At 41.7% G+C, this 19750-nt stretch overlaps 1 protein-coding gene across 1 annotated transcript in view; it reads right to left on the reverse strand.

Annotated features, from left to right (window-relative positions):
• Positions 1-19750, reverse strand: part of LOC107374870 (netrin receptor UNC5D) — a 354048-nt gene that overhangs the window by 22409 nt on the left and 311889 nt on the right. The window contains exons 13-14 of the mRNA XM_015943168.3: positions 12349-12520; positions 7081-7311 (exon numbers count right to left, since the gene is read on the reverse strand). Coding sequence (XP_015798654.3) covers positions 7081-7311; positions 12349-12520 — 403 coding nt within the window. The remainder of the gene's footprint in view (positions 1-7080; positions 7312-12348; positions 12521-19750) is intronic.

Here is a 19750-nt window from a genome sequence, read left to right on the forward strand (position 1 = left end):
TAGAAGGCGCTATATCAAATACAGGCCATATATGTGTGTGTATATATATATATATATATATATATATATATATATATATATATATATGTGTGTGTGTATATATATATATATATATATATATATATATATATGTGTGTGTATATATATATATATATATATATATATATATATATATATATATATATATATATATAACACTTAAGAAAAATACATTTCCATGATTTATTTTAGAAATTTATTTTTTTGTTTAATTGACATGTTGTCTTCGCAAAAAACTATGGAGATATAAACATTTTTTTATTCTGATTATTTCTTTACTCATAATTGTATTATTTTTTATTGGGGTTTACATTTATGTCTTGAATAAATGAAACAAATTCATGATTTGAGTGAACATTAATATGATTTAATAATACTGGTCAGCAATTTTCTAGGGGTGGCCACTGTTTCTAATATGTTTAGCTGTGATTAGTGATTTGATGCTTAAAAACATTATTTTATGCAGAGTAGATGGAACTTTCAGCCACCTGCTCACAAAACGTATGCAAGAGCTGCAACACTTTGTTACTCTAACTTTGTTGGAGGTGTGGTGTGTGGTGTTACAGACCAGTCAGACTAAAATTTGTCGTGACACATCTACTCTCATGTTCTGCATTAAGAACAATTTCTGCAACATTTTGACCCAACCAAATGTTTTATGGTCCATGAGCATGAAGAGCATCTGTAAACAAACAATCGCCAGAGTAACACCAAATACACAACAAGGGATTTAGTGCAAACTGCATTCTCCTGGGGATGTGTTTCTCTCACACCTCAGCAAAACACACCACTGATGAGCTCTCCTGGAGCGGTTCACTGGCTCTATTAGACGCTTTGCAGTGATACAGAGTCCTTTAATACATACTTGGGTCACTTGTTCCCTCAAAGCTAATTAGTATTCTCCTTCAAATGCACATGTGTAAGTAGATCAGTAAGTCAATATCTCCCTGGTACTTCAGTAAATATAACAGTTGGTAAATAAATCACAGTTCAAAGACTCCTCAGTACCTGCAGCTTTAACCTGATAGAGACTGATGTCAATGGTAACACACACATAGGTGGGTTCACTTGAACCTATCATGAAGCTAACCAAAGAACACAAGGCTGACCCCTCAGCAGAGGGCTGGTTAAAAACGTTACCCGATTAGGATTGTTTCTGAAGGACTAGTCTTCATTACAGTGATGCTAAAACACAGATCAGACGTGTGTGATAGTTTATACCAGATCGGGCATTTTAATTGATAAACTAAAATATTAAGAGCATGGTGTTTTAAAATTATATTAATGTGTGTGTTGGGATAGTGATGTTCAATAATATTGGCCTACCATTATTAATAGTTGATCCTGGTATTGAAATGTAGTACCTGAGATGATCGGTGTTGGTTTTTACTGTAATGACAAAACCTTTACACACCACGCTCATCTTATATGCCAAACTCTTCAGCTACTTCTCCTCTCACTCAGAAAAATGACAGATCAGAAGTAAAGCTATTTTTGCTTGTTTGGTACAAAACGTGAAGAAGTAGGAATATCTAAGTGAAAATGTGATTTATTCAAAATAAATAAACTTTTTCCATTACGTCATTGAAATTTAAGTAGTTTTCATATTTTTCACAAAAAATGTTTAAAGTTTAAGGATGTATGAAAGGAGAAATGTGATGTTACCTAAATGGTTTATTTATCTATTTTTGTTGTGTGTGTGTGTGTGTGTGGGGGGGGGGGGGACCTACATATTCTGGTCTAGGTTTATATCGCATCAGAAATTAAAGCTACAATGGCAGATTTGAATTACCGTAAAATATTTTTTTCATGCTTCTTAACATTTTAACATAGTATAACAATAAATATTTAGTGGAGATTAAAAAAATGAAAAAATTATTAATAAAGTGGTTCTCGCATTTGTCTAAAAACCTCCACCAATAACACATTTTGGACCTAAAGCAACTATTGGACCATTCACTTGTCAGCCTCACTGAACTGCCGCACTTCCCTGGGTCCTCCGCTCATCACATACTCACATACTCAGCAACAGAACACCACTGGTTTGAGAGGTTCTCCACTCAATATTATCAGAGAAGGAGAAACAGCCGGCTACCATGGAACTCAAAAGTATTCAAAATTCAATAAATAAATAAGACATTATGAAATAAATATCTACATGAAGAAATACTAGACAATCATGTAATCTGACAATGAAATCATGAATTAACAGAATGGTATGTAAAATCTAAGCTCAATATTATGAAATACATTTCATTCTTCTTTTAAAATGTCTTCATTAATATGTTTTTTCAAAAGTCATTTTTTCATAATAATCCAAATTAATATTGAGCCATTTTTATTTAATTCATTCAGTTTTTATTACATAATGTCTTTTTAACAAAGACAACTTTTATTTCATAATAGTGTTTTTTCATAATGACACTTTACAGCAGAATGTCTCAGTCCGTCAGTCAAGCCAGTGGGTGTGACCTGCAACACCACTGATTAATCCTTCCACATCGTTTGGTTTTCCTGGATTTCTCTGAAATAGAACAAGGCAGTCAAGACTAACGGGGTGGAGCCAGTGTGTCATTGGCTGCTAATTCAGTCAGACAAAAGCAATCACTCACAAAGTATGGACAAGGTGCATGTGTGTCAGAATCCGTGGGCAGGATGCTTATGAGTACGGGTCCTCGCCGACCTAGCAAGGCCAGGTCCTTGCTCGACCGCTAAGCCCGGAACCTAGCGGCTTTGTGGCCCATAGGTCCCGTCACAGCCGTTCCCGCAGCTACACGCAAAGGAAAAATGCTAAAGCTAGCGAAACCGAGCAGGAATATTTAAGGAGCTACAGCAGCTTCACGTCCATCAGCAGCGTTTGTTCACAACCGTTTTCAGGTAAAGTAATTTTGTTTATTCTAGAAGCTTTCAGGACTTACATATTAACTTTAGATAATTTCATGTATGTTTTAAGCTACAGAATGAACTGGTTAAATGTACACAACACATTTCTACAGAGTATTATTGTTTATGTTTATGTATTTAGCAGACGCTTTTGTCCAAAGCAATGTACAAGTGATAATCGGCATGTTGCCCTTAAGGCTAACAACAACAATAACATCAACTTGACATCAATCAAGGAGAGGAGGGAATAAAGGAGTGGATGGTAGAGAGGGGGGATGGGTGCAGGGAAGGTGCTAGTTAAGAAGATGCTCTCTGAAGAGCAGGGTCTTCAGGAGTTTCTTGAAAATTGAAAAGAAAGCCGCTGTTCTGGTAGTGCTTGGAAGGTCATTCCACATTTGTGGAACGATGCATGAGAAGAATCTGGATTGTCCTGAGCGTGGTGTAGGCACTGCTAGCTGACGATCCTGTGATGACCGGAGCGGCCGGGCTGAGGCGTAAACCTTTGCAAGAGGATTCAGGTAGATGGGAGCCGTACCATCTCGGACTTTGTATGCTAGTGTTAGCAATTTGAATTTGATGCATGCTGCTAGCGGTAGCCAGTGGAGCTCAATGAACAGAGGGGTGACGTGTGCTCTTTTTGGCTGATTGAAGACCAGATGCGCCACTGCGTTCTGGACCATTTGAAGAGGTCTCACAGTACAGCCTGGAAGACCAGTTAGAAGGGCATTGCAGTAATCGAGGCGGGAGATGACAGTAGATTGCACCAGGAGCTGGGTGGCATGTTGTGTTAGATATGGTCTGATCTTTCGTATGTTATACAGCGCAAAGCGGCATTAACGAGCAACAGGGGTAACATGATCTTTAAAGCTCAGGTGTTCATCAATCACAACACCCAGATTTCGAACTGCCTTTGAAGGAGCCAGAGATAGGAAGTCATTTTGGATTGAGATATTGTGCTGTATGGATGGTTTTGCTGGGATGACAAATAATTCAGTTTTAGAGAGGTTGAGTTGGAGATGGTGGGATTTCATCCATTTTGGTATGTCAGAGAGACAGTTTGATATTCGTGCAGAGACAGTGTGGTAGTCCGGTGGAAATGACAAATAGAGCTGGGTGTCATCTGCATAGCAGTGGTAGGAGGAGCCATGTGATCGAATAATCTCACCCAATGAGGTGGTGTGCATTGGAAAGAGAAGAGGTCCTAGTACAGAGCCCTGGGAGACTCCTGTGGCAAGATGGTACACGGTAGAGGATTTTCCAAGCCAAGATACACTGAATGATCGTCCTGTGAGGTACGATTCAAACCAGGCATGTGCTTTCTCTGTGATGCCCAAGCTAGAGAGTGTGGACAAAAGGAAGCCATGGTTGACAGTGCCAAATGCAGCCGATAAGTCGAGCAGGATAAGCACTGAGGATTTGGCAGTCACTCTAGCTTCTTTTAAGGATTCCGTCACTGCTAACAGAGCAGTTTCAGTGGAGTGGCTCTTTTTGAACCCAGATTGGTAAGGGCCAAGCAGACAGTTTTGTGAGAGGTATTCTGTGATCTGCTTGAAAGCCACCCTTTCAATGATTTTGGACAGAAAAGGGAGGAGAGAGATAGGTCAGTAGTTCTCCACATGATTTGGAGGAAGAGATGGGTTTTTTAAGCAGCGGTTTAACCTGAGCATGCCTGAGAGAGGTGGGAAATGTACCGGATGTCAGTGAAGCATTGATCACATGTGTGACTGCTGCGGCTACTGTAGGAGCAATAGCTTGGAGCAGCTTAGTCGGAGTGGGCATGTAGTAGGGCAGCTGCACGTGAGAAGCTTGGACATGCAGTTTTCAGTGACAGGGAAAAAGGAAAATGAAGCAGTAGGGCTTGAGATGGTTGGGCTAGAAGGGGTTTGTGGTAGCGAATGTTCAGGAGTGGCCAGTTGAGTAAACTGTTTGCTTATAGCTGCCATTTTGTCAGTGAAGATTGCATGTAGCTGCCACTTTGTCAGTGAACCTGCCCCCCAATTTTATTTGCACCTTAAACACTTCCACCAACGACATTCCACGCAAACACACACTTAGGGCCTTGGGAGTGAGCACATCCAATGGCACTTGGCAGGGGGATTTCTCAGCCTCATCCCAAGTGCCGGTGCCCACTTCCAATTTTAAACTGCACTTAGACACTGAGGGCTGTGGGTGCAAGTGGGGTAGTGTGGTGGCGTCAGCTGGCGTAGGCCAGACGATGCCTGCACTGCCCGCTCACCACAGCCATGGAATACACCTCATCAACACTCACTAACACTATATTGGAGCAGGCAGTGGGAGACTAGGGGTCTTAGCACACCTCTGTTGTCGCTTGGCTTCCCGGGGCTGGAGGCTAGGAGGGAGATCCGGCTGTCTGGCTGGGGTCTGGGGTGGTGGGTTGCTGTGCTCAGCGTTGGGCGGGGGAGCCTGCTCATCAGCACCCCAGCAGAAAGGTTCGAACTCTGGGAACCGGTAATGGTTGTACCCCATGTGCAGCAGTACCGGGACCAGAGTGAGTAGGGTGTGTATGGGGAGCAGGAGTGGGTGTCCGGCGTGCATTTTTGTAAGTCTTTGGTTGTATGTATGTGTGAGCATGAGGGAGGGAGTGTGTGACTGTGTTTGTGTATGACTGTTTATGTCAGGTGGGGCCTTTGACTCCTCCCTTCTCCTGGGACTTCTTTTGATGATATAGATATACGTCTCAGCTCCCCCTGCCACACCTGGTGTGGAGTGCGGTGCTTTGGTCTGCCTGGGTCGTGGCTCCCGGGTCAGGGAGTTTAAGATTTTTGGCATCTGCCTGATCAATTCCGGTGGCTGCCTGGTGGGGTCTGGGTCCCTGGGCTCTGCTGGGTCCCCGGCGGGGGTGCTCACCCCTGGGTCCTGGGTCATTAGGTCCTGGGCTCGGCCGGCTAGGGGGTGGGAGGCTGAGGGCGGGCCTGTGGGCTTGCCGCCGATATCTCCCGGGACTCTGCCGGCTGCTGGTTGTGGCCCCCTGGGGGTGATCCACTGTGCCTCTTGAGGGCGGCGGGGGCCTTTCTTATTTACCAGATTTATTCATTTTTTTGCGTTGTCAGTGAGTAAATTAGGCGAAAATCTGTCTTAATTGTTTGTGGAAGTTGATTAACAAGCTGCCATCTGCTTCAAAACGCCGCCGTGTGTCCGGTGATCGGGCCGTCAGCGCATGCGCATGCTCACATCAAAACCCATTTAAAAAAGTTTTCTCCTCACATAAACTAATGTGCCACAAAAAGGACATTAATATCACCAACCATTCCCATTTTATTAAGGTGTACCATATAAATGGCCACCCTGTACATTTTGAGTAAATAACAAACGTACAGTTCCATTGTCTTTGTTTATCCACCTCACCCGAAACCCTTCCCTTGGGGTTTTCATCAGAGTTTTTGAACGTTGCAACATGTAGAGAAGGACAACATGACACAATTCACAAAGCTCCCATGGTTATTAACTCATTCGCTGCCAGCCATTTCCTGATCGGTAAAGCCCTTCGCTGCCAGCGTTTCTCACCGTTTTTACAGTTTTTTTTAAGAGTCACAGAACGTTGCGCGTTAGGATGATGTTGACGCTAAAACAACCAAAACAAAGCGGAGACTCCTCTTACATCAGATAGAATCCGCAAATTTCGAGCTTTATCCGTTCCTTCATAATCCGTTGTTGAATTGTGATCGGCAGAAGCTTTTCTGGTTCGCGCCTCACTTTTTTTTACAGCAGCGGCCCTAAACGATCTCCTAACACGTGGATTGTCTGCTTCCTGACCACAAGACGTGTGACGTGTGCAGAGGAAGATCGGCTTTAGAGCTGAGATGTTTGTTCTCACGGTGCGGGGGCTCGTTCCGATGCCCACACAGTAAAAACATGCAAATGACGACTTTTGGCAGTGAATGGTTGGATTTAAAATGACGACTTTAGTCGTCAATAGCAGTGAATGAGTTAATGCTCATCAGACAGACACCAGACAGATTTCCTGTCTCAGGAATAGTCAAAAAGATGCAACAGTCATGAGGTCCCCAGAATTGGCTTTTGCACATCTGAGAGCCTCTCAGGAGACACTGATGTTAAAGATCAGGAGTCAAATATTAAACTCAACCAGCAGAAAAAATCATCATCTTTTAGGTAATTTAAAAAGTCATCCATTCGTACCTGAAAGGAGTGGGGCGTGTCCTCCACACAGTACACCCTGATAGTGAAGCCCAGAGAGTTGCTGGAGTCCAGACCACCAAACACGGCCAGTCTCAAACGTTTAGCTGCCTCCTGGTTCAGAGCCTCCCCCACCAGCGCGTAGCGACCCGGCTGACCCAGGAGAACGTGACACCTCTGGGCCTCCAGCAGACAGTAGCAGGACGTGCTCTCCTCGTCCACAGACATCACTTCCTTTGGAGGTAAAGACAAATCAGCAGATGCTGATGTGTCAAAGAGTCGGGAAAATAAAAACGTGGTTCCTCAGGGCCTAAAGGTTACTTCTTAGAACATTTCACTAAAGATTTCAGTAACTGTTTAGTAATATTATCATACCAACACTCTCAATAACATTTATCAGCAATTATCTAATGCTGCATCCAAAAGCTGCTTTAACTGAAGTATCAAATATTAAAGTAGGAGCAGTAAGTTATTATTATTTGCATCATTATTGATACCAAAATCATCAATAATTATTTTAGTTCGTGTTCTTTTAATGACTCTTAAAATTTAAAAATAGTGTCTAGAACAAAAGATTTCCACGTTGTTTTACCCATAACATGGATTACTCCTGGTAACACGGACTTGTTAATACAATATGTGTATTTATTTATGTCATTTATATCTAAGAACTGCAGCTATATCCTTTGTTTTGCTTTTCTCTTTGTTTTTCATTATTTAATCCCACCTAATGCACTTTAATTACATCACCTTGTACAATAAAAACTGTGTGAACAATCAATTAAAACACACTGATTTGTAAATAAAATAAAAAAACAAAACATTGATGGGTGTTTAACAACACATGAATGTGTCGCGTAAGATCAAGCTGAAATAGATAGCACCCCCTAGTGGCTGGCTGCTCTAAAGGTTTTACATCCTGCCCTTCATGTAAAGAAATTAGACATTTTCCTAACAATGACATTAACTGCACCTTTGATTTTTTAAATATGTTTATTCACACAGTAATTACACAACGGCTGTATTATATTTAGTTAATTATTATTATTATATTATATCAAATTATATTACATTATATTGTATTATATCATATCATATTATATTATCGTCGTCGTCTTCCTCCGCTTATCCGGGTCCGGGTCGCGGGGGCAGCATCCCAACTAGGGAGCTCCAGACCGTCCTCTCCCCGGCCACCTCCACCAGCTCCTCTGGCAGGACTCCAAGGCGTTCCCGGACCAGATTGGAGATGTAACCTCTCCAACGTGTCCTGGGTCGACCCGGGGGCCTCCTGCCGGCAGGACATGCCTGAAACACCTCCCCAGGGAGGCGTCCACGAGGCATCCTGACCAGATGCCCAAACCACTTGAACTGACTCCTTTCGATCCGGAGGAGCAGCGGTTCTCCTCTGAGTCCCTCCCGAATGTCCGAGCTCCTCACCCTATCTCTAAGGCTGAGCCCGGCCACCCTACGGAGAAAACTCATTTCGGCCACTTGTATCCGCGATCTTGTTCTTTTAGTCATTACCCAAAGCTCATGACCATAGGTGAGGATTGGGACGTAGATTGACCGGTAAATCGAGAGCCTGGCTTTCTGGCTCAGCTCCCTCTTCACCACGACAGATCGGCTCAGCGTCCGCATCACTGCAGATGCTGAACCAATCCGCCTGTCGATCTCCCGATCCCTCCTACCCTCACTCATGAACAAGACCCCGAGATACTTAAACTCCTCCACTTGAGGTAGGACCTCTCCCCCGACCCGGAGTTGGCAAGCCATATTATATTATATCAAATTATATTATATTACATTATTATATTATATTAAATTATATCATATTATATTATATTATATTATATTATATTATATTATATTATATTATACTGACAAAAAGCATTAAAACAAACATTAACATCAGAACAGTAAGAACTACAGAAACAAGACATTTGTATTTTCAGGGATGTTTCTGAACACGTCGGAGACAAAAATCTGGAAGGCTCTCATAAGAAGCTGAGCACAGCTGAACAAGGGCCAAATGGATAATGACACATCTCTCTAAACAGATGGGGATCCAGTAACACTGACGAAACGGATTAGCGGGGTGCATTTGTATCTGATAGCCAGTTGCTCCTCGCCGTGTGCTGAATTCTGCCTGAATCACTTCTGAAACATACCTGTGACCACGCGGTCACCTCTGCATACGGCCCAGCCGAGGCTTTTAGAAGCAACACTGATTAATTTAGTAGCTCCTTAAACCTGCTCCATTAGTGTAGCAGCACACATGACGGATAACCATGGTGTAGCTCATCCCCACCAGGCAGCCGGAGGAAAAACGAAAGAGTCAAACGACTGTTAAAAAAAAAGGCAGGGTGAAATAGGATTGGTGCTTTGAGGCAAAAGCAGTGAAAGAAAGAAGGGAGGATGGAGTTACCTCCATCTCCCGTTAGATAACTAATTTTAGACATTAGCTTTTGAGTAAGAACCCTTCCTGAGATAAAGGCCTCATTATTTCTCAGTGACAGAGATGGGCCACCATGTTACTTCTGAAGGAGAAGATTCTTCATCTTTGTGTCCTTGTCATGCCTTGCTACACTGTTCTGTGTTGGGCCAGAGCTCCCATCACTGATGGATATTTTGATTGTTCTCTTTTGTGCGACACATCTGCTAGCAAATTACATCTGTGTAAATGTCACAGCGAGTGAGAGGATCAGCGTGGCAGAGTCACATCCCCACACCCAACGAGTTCAAGGAAACTGAGGCTCTGGGGTCACTCTGACACGATAAGGTCCCCGAAGCTTTGTGATGAGGTTAGTTAAACATTAGAAGAGCATCTCCACCAAACTGAGGAAACACGAGGGAAAGAACAGAAAGTTGTGAAACGAGTGGAGTTGAAGGACTTCTCTTAGAGCTGTTATTTTATTAAAACAGAAGGATGAGAGAAGAAAATCAGAGGAAATCATAAAAACAACACCTCAGAGGCTTTTAGGAAGGATGGTCTTAAAAGGGATACAAGGTAGTGTTCCCTACTTGTGTCCATATTTAGCTTCTCACCGGATTTCGCTAAAGGAGACATCTTATGACAGGGCTATTCAATTCCAAGCCTCGAGGGCCAGTATCCAGCACGTTTTAGTCTTAACCCTGCTTCAACACACCTGAATTCAATCAGCAAGTGATTAACAGGCTTCTGCAGAGCCTGATGAGCTGCTCAAGTGTGTTGGACCAGAGAAACCACTAAAACGTGCTGGATGCCGGCCTTCGAGGCCCGAACTTGAATACCCTGTCTTTTTAAAGTTTTAATATTTCTATGGTCCATACCACCATGTTCAAGAAGTTCTTTGAACTAAATCCCTTTCACATAAAGTGATATCAGCCCTTATATTCTTGACAGTTTCAGGACCTTCCAGAATGAGTTTCAGGGGTCTGTCACTTTAGTGATACAAGATGGAGCTGGCCACACCCTCCCAGCCCCTGATTGGCTGATATGAGGTGAAACTGCTGTAAAGACACTGACACCAGTCAGGGGATGTTTCTCAATGTCAAGGCGCCTGGCCTTGCGAGGCGATGTCTAGCGAGGCCAGATGCCTTGCTTACGAGGACACTGCCCTTACTTGGTCAAAGAAAACTGTTAAATGGAATAGACTTGCATCACATGACCGCGGCTTCTACAGCGGTCACGCAACGTCATATGATACGGGAGATAACATTATATTTTACACGTATGAGGTTCAATATAAATATATACGTAACGAGCCTTTTACTTTTTAAATTGTGTATATGTTTGTTAAATTAAAAATATAAGCGGGTTTCTACCCGCTAGCCACCGAAGCTGCAACTACTAAGCAACTAACCAACCATAGATAACTTCTTTGGATCTAAAAAACATTTTAAATTAGTTGACTTACTTTTAAACTTGAAATTTGCCCCCGAAGTAGCTGCCGGCTTCTGATCCGCCGTCCTTTTGAAAATACTGAGACGCATTCTGGGAAATTTTTGACCAAGCCTAGGCTGCAAGACACCTCCTGTGTATCCTTGCTCAGCTAGCTAAACGGCTAACAACCGGAGAACACACGCCTCGGTAGAACATGAACATTGGAACACATCTTGGCAGCTTCTGATGACGTATCTCCTAGGCAACCGGGGCGGGGCCAAGACATCAAGACACAGTTCCTGGGCATTGAGAAACACCCAGTGACTTGATGCAATTTGCTGGGTTCCTTATATAGGAAACTGTTTTCTTATTGGCTTAATGAACTGATCTGTATTGGATTGTTTACTATGTGAAGTGCCCGGAGACGACTCTTGTCGTGATTTGGCGCTTTATAAAAGGAAAAAAAAAGTTCAATGATATGGGAGGGGTTCGGAGTAGAGCTGCTGCTCGTCCAGCCTGAAGAGGTGCAAGATGTTTCTTTGCTAATTTATCTTATTGTGATGTCACAAGCAACAACTTTTTCAGATTGTTTTAGACACATAATTCTTACAATCAAACACTGACAGAAAACAGATGTGTTTTTTTTCTTCCATGTTTGAGTGTTTATATAGGCAGTAGAGACTCACATGGCAGCAAAAAGGAAGCTGAAGGTAAGCTTTTCAGAATAAAATCCTTTTTAAAGTCATCTGTTCAAAAATGTTTTCAAATCAACTTGAAAGCTTTTCATCTAAAAAGTGAAATCTCTTTAGGATTAACCCTCTAATTTGTAGATGAATACTCTCTAGATCATTCTGCGGTTTGTATTTTATTTCTGACTAGAAAAAAAGTGAATTTCATGCTTTTATCACCAAGAAATTCTCTTAATAGTTTTTAGATAAAGATAAAAACAAAGTGTTTTTAATCCATCTAGAGATTTAGAGGTAAATAGGGACTCACTAAGAGTCTGAGTTGAGACTTTGTAAGAATAAATTGCATGGATGCTTAAATAGTAGATTTGTTCTGTTATAATTGCAACAAAGGGTAGATTTGGGAAAAAAATAACCCTGACGTTAAAATAACATCCCAACCATCATTAGCTTAAGAAGAAAATGGTTCAAGAAAGGTAAGAGCTGTCATTCGCATTTGTTGCGACATGTTTTGGATAAGAATAACATGAGGTTGAGGTAGAAAACTAGATTTCAAGCAGAAGGATAATTGTGAGCTGGCAACCTTGAAATCAGCTCCACGGCTGAATGACTGCACTGCTGGACTAAAAACTCTCATCAATCAGACTGTGTTGGTGTTCTGAGCGCCGGAGAGAAATCTGATGTTAAGCGTGTCAAAGTCCTGCAGTGAAAGAAGCCCCTCACCTCCCACTTGTTGTCCTGGGTTTGCCTCTTTAACCTGATGGTCCAGTTCTCAGCAGAGACTTCTGCACAGTGGGCTACGGTCATGGCTGTGGGACAGGACAGGTCAAGGCCCGGTGGGCCGTACGTGACGGCAGGACTCAGAAAGATCTCTGACCCATCCTCGGACATGGCGCTGTGCACACAGAGACATGAGTGCAGTTAACTAATTACAGAGATGTGCAATTTAACACATTCATATTTCGGCATTCAGTGATGTAATAAACATAAAATAGGAGTGGTCATCTTTTGACGTCCAGGTTAAGTTTATTCCTTCTGAAGGGAAATGTCACATCTCTCAGTCTGTCTTCATGGTTTTTATTTTATATATATTGTTGCAAGTAAAGAAAGCAAAGGATGGCAAAATATACTGGTGGTGTATGGCATCTGTCAAAAATACACCTTCATTAACTTCAGTTAGGACCCCTAACCAGAGGTCACTAGACATTTTTCATTTCACATTGTTCTTTTTTAAAATAACAACCAATAAACATTCACTACTATGGAGCATTTTAGGCTCCTGATCCGACATTTTAACTTCAAATCCGATCCAATGCTGAAATATATTTTTAGCCAGTAGCTCAAGTTAACTTTTCAAGACAAATTTCAATTATAAGAATTACTATTATTGTTGTAAATCCCATGAAATCAACTTCCTAGCTTTATTTAGCGGAGAATTGCTACTAGATGACAGATCGCGTTCGGTTACAAAGGGCACGAGGCGGGCTGCAGCCAGCAACAGCAGCTCTCGCTTTGTTACTCTCTTTTTATTCTTTGCTTTTTCTTCTGTGCGTGTGTGTTTTAATGCCTTTAAGGTGAGCGCAGCTAATGCTAGCTCTCTTACTGCAACACACTTCCCCGTGGGAAACATCGGTTCTGCCTCCAGAATTACATAGAAATGAAGATGCTGCAGGGCGGGACGTAAGCTCCAGGAGAGGAAACTGTGTTCTTTTTTTTCTTTTCTTTTCTTTTTACAGATTATGGAACTTTCTGGGAGGGCTCTGGGAAACATGAATTGGATGTTTGCTTCAGGGATCAGCTGTGGGTGCTGCTAATGCTGGGTGTAAGCAGCTGTGTGTGTGGGTGTCTGCTCTGTCTTCTCGATCCCCAGTGAGACGTGGAGGATGGCTGCTTATACTGAGCCAGGATCCTCTGGAGGTTTCTTCCTGTTAAAAGGGAGTTTTCCTCTCCACTGTCGCTAAATGCTTGCTTAGTGTGAGGATTGCTGTAAAGACTCTGACACCAGTCAGTGACCTGATGCAGTCTGCTGGGTTCCTTTTATAGGAAACGTTTTACCGATTGGCTTAATGAACTGACCTGTATTGGAATGTTTACTATGTGAAGTGCCTTGAGACGACTCTTGCCGTGACTTGGCGCTATATAAATAAACTTGAATTGAATTGAATTAATGCAGGAAATAGTGGTTGGACTGTAGAGGACACTACATAAATACAAGCTGTTTACCAGTTATAATAGTGATGCACCGATATGAAATTTTAAGGCCGATACCGATATTAAGATCACTGTTATGGTCGATAACCGATATTTGCCGATACAAAAATTCTGACATTAATGCTTCTAAAATCAGCATATTTTGTATAGAATGAAAATTATTAAAGCTGAATTTATGTTATTACGTACACAAAACACACACATTTACTGTTCTGAGATGATTACAATCACTGTCACGTAACTAAACAATTACACTTCACCCCTCTCAGTCTCTGAAACAGGCAAAAAAATAAAGATGAGATGGAAAAATATTGGTTGTTTTATTATCGGCCCGGTTTTATTTATCGAGCCGATTCTGATGTGTTACAAAATGACTAACATCGGCTGATACCGATATTGATGCTGATACATTGTCCATCCCTAATTCATACACAACCGTTTAGGAATAAAAATGTGACTACAGAACAGAATCATGTGGCCTTAAGTTGGCCGTGATGCTTTCTGTGTGTTCAGATGCTTTTATTTTGACGAGCTGCACTTTGTTCCTAGTGTTTTTCCAGCTGTAGAAGAGAAATAAATGCAATGTGTTTGCTTGCCAACTCAATAGTAACTCAGTATTGTGATACCAATATTGATCAAAACAATCGTTATGATTTCCTCCATAATTTAGCGTCCTAGTTTAGAATTTAAACCCAACTCCATATTTTACTTTTAACTCTAAATTAATAGCAGCTTTAATAATCTGAGTGTGATCATGCACCTGGAGCACAAAGTTTACCTTTAAATAAAGGACACTCAAATCCTTTGGCACTCATAATGAATCCATCCCTGACTAGCTGACACACAGACACACAGATGGAGGAAGATTAAAGCACCAAGACTAATGGACAGCGAGGCTGGGGAGGACAGGCTTTAGCACAGAGTGTGTAAGCTTTGTGGGTCGATGGAGCTTATGAAGGCTGCTCCGGCCAGCCTGGTGACAGATTAGCCGGGCCAAGCTGCTCTTGGCCAGAGGCCCAAACTTGGCTGGGAGCTGCGAAGATGGGAGCAATCGATGGGACCACCATCAGTCATGCAGCTGGCCTGGCTGGATCCCTCGCGTACACAGGACACAGCGTTGGTGCTGCTGTCGCTGCAGCCGCGTGGATGTTCCTCAGGACCATTAATATAACCGTGGCAGGAACACAAGAGGGTGCAGACGCATCAGAAATGCTTAAGGTGTGCAAGGGGTCACACATGCATGCACAAACGCAGGAAGCATCAGCAGAGGGAGAACGCGGCGGTAAACACAGGAGCATCGTTTTTTATGGGTTACATTTCTCATGTTGGCAGAAACACAGGGCACCACCTGATTCACATATGTGATGTTTGAGTTTTTTTTTTTCCCTGTTAGGATAAATAAAAAAAAAAACACTATGAAGAAGCTTTCCAGTGTCTGGACTGGCTTATCTCACAATAAAACTTTCCAAACTCAGAAAGTTTTACTGTATGGCTAAAAACGCCACCCATTTTCAGCTTTAGAGGATAGTAAAATAATATTGATAAATAAATAACAGTCATAATAAAATGATCATATGTGTTGTCACCAGGTTGTAAAGCTTTGCAAATCTAACGTCGCAACAGAAACCCATTCTATCACCTCATAGAAATAAGAAGTAAGTCAGTTCATCCTTCCTGATTCAACATGAATCAAGAGGTTTAGTGCTGCTGATCAGCTGGAAGAACAAGGTGAAGCATACAGGTGTGTGTTTACACAGCAACAAGAAGGTAAGACACCAAAAATGACCTTAGTCCAGGGTCACACAATATGCAATACTCTGACTAATTTGATCAGACATTCCTAGTGTGTGTGTGGTGTGTTAAGAGTGCTCTGGTCTGCTTGGAAAGAAGTTGTGACCTCTTAGGTCATTAATTGGGGACACTAAACATGTTCGGTGGTCTTGGTCAGGCCTCAAGGTCAAACCAGCGTGCTGCCTGTTTAATGTGACGTGTATCTAATCAGAAAGCGAGGTGAATGAAGCTCCTCCTCCACCATGTTTGTTTACTCTGAAGTCCTGTTTGATCTCGAGACGATTTGTGAGATATCCTACCTGAACGGAGAATGTTTTTAGGGTGATGTCATTTGAGCATCGTGTGTAGTTTTTACCAAACTCACCATACACTGTAGGACCAACGCTGTTATATTATTGGTGTTTTATCATCACGTGTGTGGGGCCTCTTATGTTTGGAAAACGGTCCGAGAGAGGCCCACCTAGCATTAGAGATCCAACTGCTGCCGCCCATCAATCTGAAGGGTTAAAGGTAATGTCTGAACCCTCAGAGTCCATCATTCTACACAGAGAAAGAACATTTAGGAAAGCTGATGAGAGAACGATCCACCAAGTTCACCCCAGGGTCACCAATCAGACCAGGTAGAAAAACCCCCAAGAGCTCCATCAGACTCCACAGACCTCATTTAGCAGGTTGAAGGCGTATGGACCCAGGCACCTTAAATTAATCATGAACTCCTCTCTGGCCCAAAGTATTCTAGAGTCATACGCGAGACCATCTGTCCAACAGCGGAAGCTCGGACCAAACTGGGTCATAAAATGGGACGATGAGCCCCAAACACAGCAGAGTGGCTGAACTGTCCAGCCCAAGTCCAGACCTGATCCTGATAGAGAAGATTTGCTGGAGAACAAAAGAGCAGAAGCTAATGCCTGAAAACATCCATCCACTGAAGCAAAGCTGGAAAGAAGAACAGAACAAATTCTTTTCCGGCAAAGTAAAATGATAAATCTGCTTTTCAGGCTGCATTTGAAAAATGTTGGACATCTGGGATTATTTAGATTAATAACAAAAACTTTTTTATCAGTTTGTTTTTAAATCACACACATTTTCTCTCCTACAGAAAATAAACAAGTTGCCCAAAAGTTGAATTCTTTTTTGTTATTAAAATAAGGTAAAAATATCAGGTATATTTATGTGACAATAACAGCAATGAAGTTCAAGATGAAGAAAAAGAAACTGAATACATTTAGTTAGAAAATTAGGTAGAAGGTGCAAAATGAAACGGTATTACCATGATTAAGAGGTTATTTACTTCACTAGGAGATTACTTTTAGAACAGCTTAACAAGCATTAATGTCTCATATTCCTGTGAATTAATTTTCTGAACTGCAGCTACTTTTATCATCTTGTGCCTTAAAAGCTCGTTCAGCTCAAGCTTCTTTAGTTTACGTTACGCTTTTACCAATCAGTGCTAGAAAACTAAAAGATCTGCTGTCGAAACGAGATTTTACACTCTCAGGCGGCACCTTGTCCGTGCAGCTGCACTTTTGTGCTAATCAGCCGCTGGCTCAGAGGAAACCAAGGTTACCTGCTGCTGTGACTATGGTAATTAGCCAGACTGCCTGTGAACAAAGATTAAAGATGATTCTTCAGCATCCCTGATTGTGTTTATAGGAACAAAAGAACAATCGCTGCAGTCATTGTGGGTAGTTACAAATGCAATTGTTAATTAAGCAGAACCAAGCGTGTGCAGAATGCTCATCCAGCTTCTTACGTTTTCATTTCATACAATAAAAGCTCAGATCATGATTTTTTAGCACATTATCTCTTTGTTACATGTAATAATAATGCAACAGCATTAAACGGTTTGTGAATTGGAATCCTAATTACTGACCCTTTGCACTGACGTCACCTAATCACGTGGGACCACCATGCTGGACGGCAAAAGCATGTAAACAGTGAGCGACACGAGTACTAAACAAAGGGAAAAGTAGAGTCTGAAATTGTTTTTGCGATCAAAACAAAAACAAAACTCCTCCAGCATTCCTTTAACTAGTTCATGCCCAGTTCAGTTATCAGAAGAAGTAGCGCATCTAGCGGGGGCTCATAGAGAGCGGTATGTTAACTAGCTTACCAACGTTAGCTTACGCTCTCTCTGCAGCTGTTCACCGATGTAAACATATTGTTGACTTTGCCTAAATTCACCCCTCTGGATTTATAACTTTATGTTATAAACAGCGTTTCACTTTACACCAAAGCTGATTGTTAAAAAGTCCGGATCCCTACCAGCTTCTGTTGCTGGTGGTGTTACCGGGTTCAGCTGCTGCTCTCACACCGGGATGAGAAGATCTCTGAACGGCGACGCTCATATAAATAAATAACGTAATTTTAACACACGTAATCATACATCAGAGCTTTAATATTGTTAATAATTATCTAACTTTACACAACAGTGGACGGAGCGCAGCCTCTGTGGTGAAATACCCATCCATCAGGATTATCAATAACTAGTATAAACACATCACGTTTATCCCTGTCCCTGTCTTCCTCGTGAAATAAATGAACGTTAATCTTACCCGGTAAAAACATGCTCGCTGCAAATCTGAGGCCTGCTAGTTAGTCCGCTTGACTGATCTCCGTTCATCTCCGTCCTCAGTCTCCATCAAAGTTATTAAAAAGAAGAAACGCGTTGGGTTTACGTCCTTGTCTGTTAGTGCAGCCGACCACGCAGCAAGCTAAAACCATTTTACTGTCAAATCAACTAAACAAAAGCCATAAAAGGCTACAAACTGGCTTGTTTTGACTACCTTCACTGGAGTTTCAACGGGTGTAAACGGTCTTTTTGCCGTCCATCATGGCGAAGGGGGCGGTCACATGGGTGGCGTGACGTCACGTGCAAAGGGTCAACAATTATAGGAGGAAATTCCTCCAGTTCATGAACTAGTTTGTATTTCTCCATCAAGAAGAGTAAGCTACTGTAGATCTGCTTCTGGTAAACATGAACAGAATGAAACGCTTTCTGGCCTCCCCAACCCTGGGTTTAATCCACAGAACATGATGTGAACAGCTGTGGCGTGACAGCACTTTCTATCAAAGAAATAGTCCCTGTGAAAACTGCTGACAGTGCTTTATTTTATTACTAACGTGTCAAATGTTAATACCCAACACTTGTCACCGCAGCGTATGGCGGTGTTGTTATTGTGCAAGCCAACAAGTTAATAAAAGACTAGCAGACTATGTTCTGCTCATTTCTGAGCCAAAAATATCAGCAGAAGTTGTTTTAAACAACGCTTCATTTCTTACAGAATTTTAGGTTCCCTGTGAATGATTTACCGCAGGCATACTAAGTGTGCATCAAAATCGTAAAGATCTTTAGATATTTAACCCCTAAAACTCTAAGGACTTCTCTGAACAGAACTCGGTGAACAAACTTGGGTTCTAATTAAAAGGCACTAAGGAAAAATAAACATAGAAGGTTGCTGAGGGTTTTTCAGAACGAGACCCGGGCTGATGCTAAAGGTGGTTCTTAACGGTTTTGAAAAAAGTTAGGATCAGCCAGGCCGTGTCACACAAAACGTCTCTTAAAAATGAGTTTATCCCTCTGCTATGTCTTCCCTTTCTATAAGATCAAAGTGCAGGGAGACAGCTTACGTACACAGACAATACGGAACAAAACAAAAAAAAAACACTGACTTGCTGCGTTTTCACATATGCTTGTATGTGGGAAAACAACGTGACCATATGGTATGACATGAACATAATGAACATAGTAAAAAATCAGATGGTAAACCCATTTTCATTTGTTACGTGGCACGTTTCACACGTCACCTGTAATTTTCACGTTTGAACGTTTGTTTTCTACATGTGAAGTTCAGGTGTTAATTTTCAAAAGGGATCCATCAAATTATTCCTGCAAACAGATCTCTTATTAGGGTTGCACAATATATAGTTACTAACACCAGTGTCAGCCGATGTTAATCAGCATTTGGTATATTGGTACGATAAGTAGTACTGCATTATATACATATATATATATATACACATATATGCATCCCAACTCAATATATACATATGTATATATATATATATATATATATATATATATATATATATATATATATATATATATATATATATATATATA

The sequence above is a fragment of the Nothobranchius furzeri genome, chromosome 6 (assembly GCF_043380555.1).
Source record: "Nothobranchius furzeri strain GRZ-AD chromosome 6, NfurGRZ-RIMD1, whole genome shotgun sequence".
NCBI lineage: Eukaryota > Metazoa > Chordata > Actinopteri > Cyprinodontiformes > Nothobranchiidae > Nothobranchius > Nothobranchius furzeri.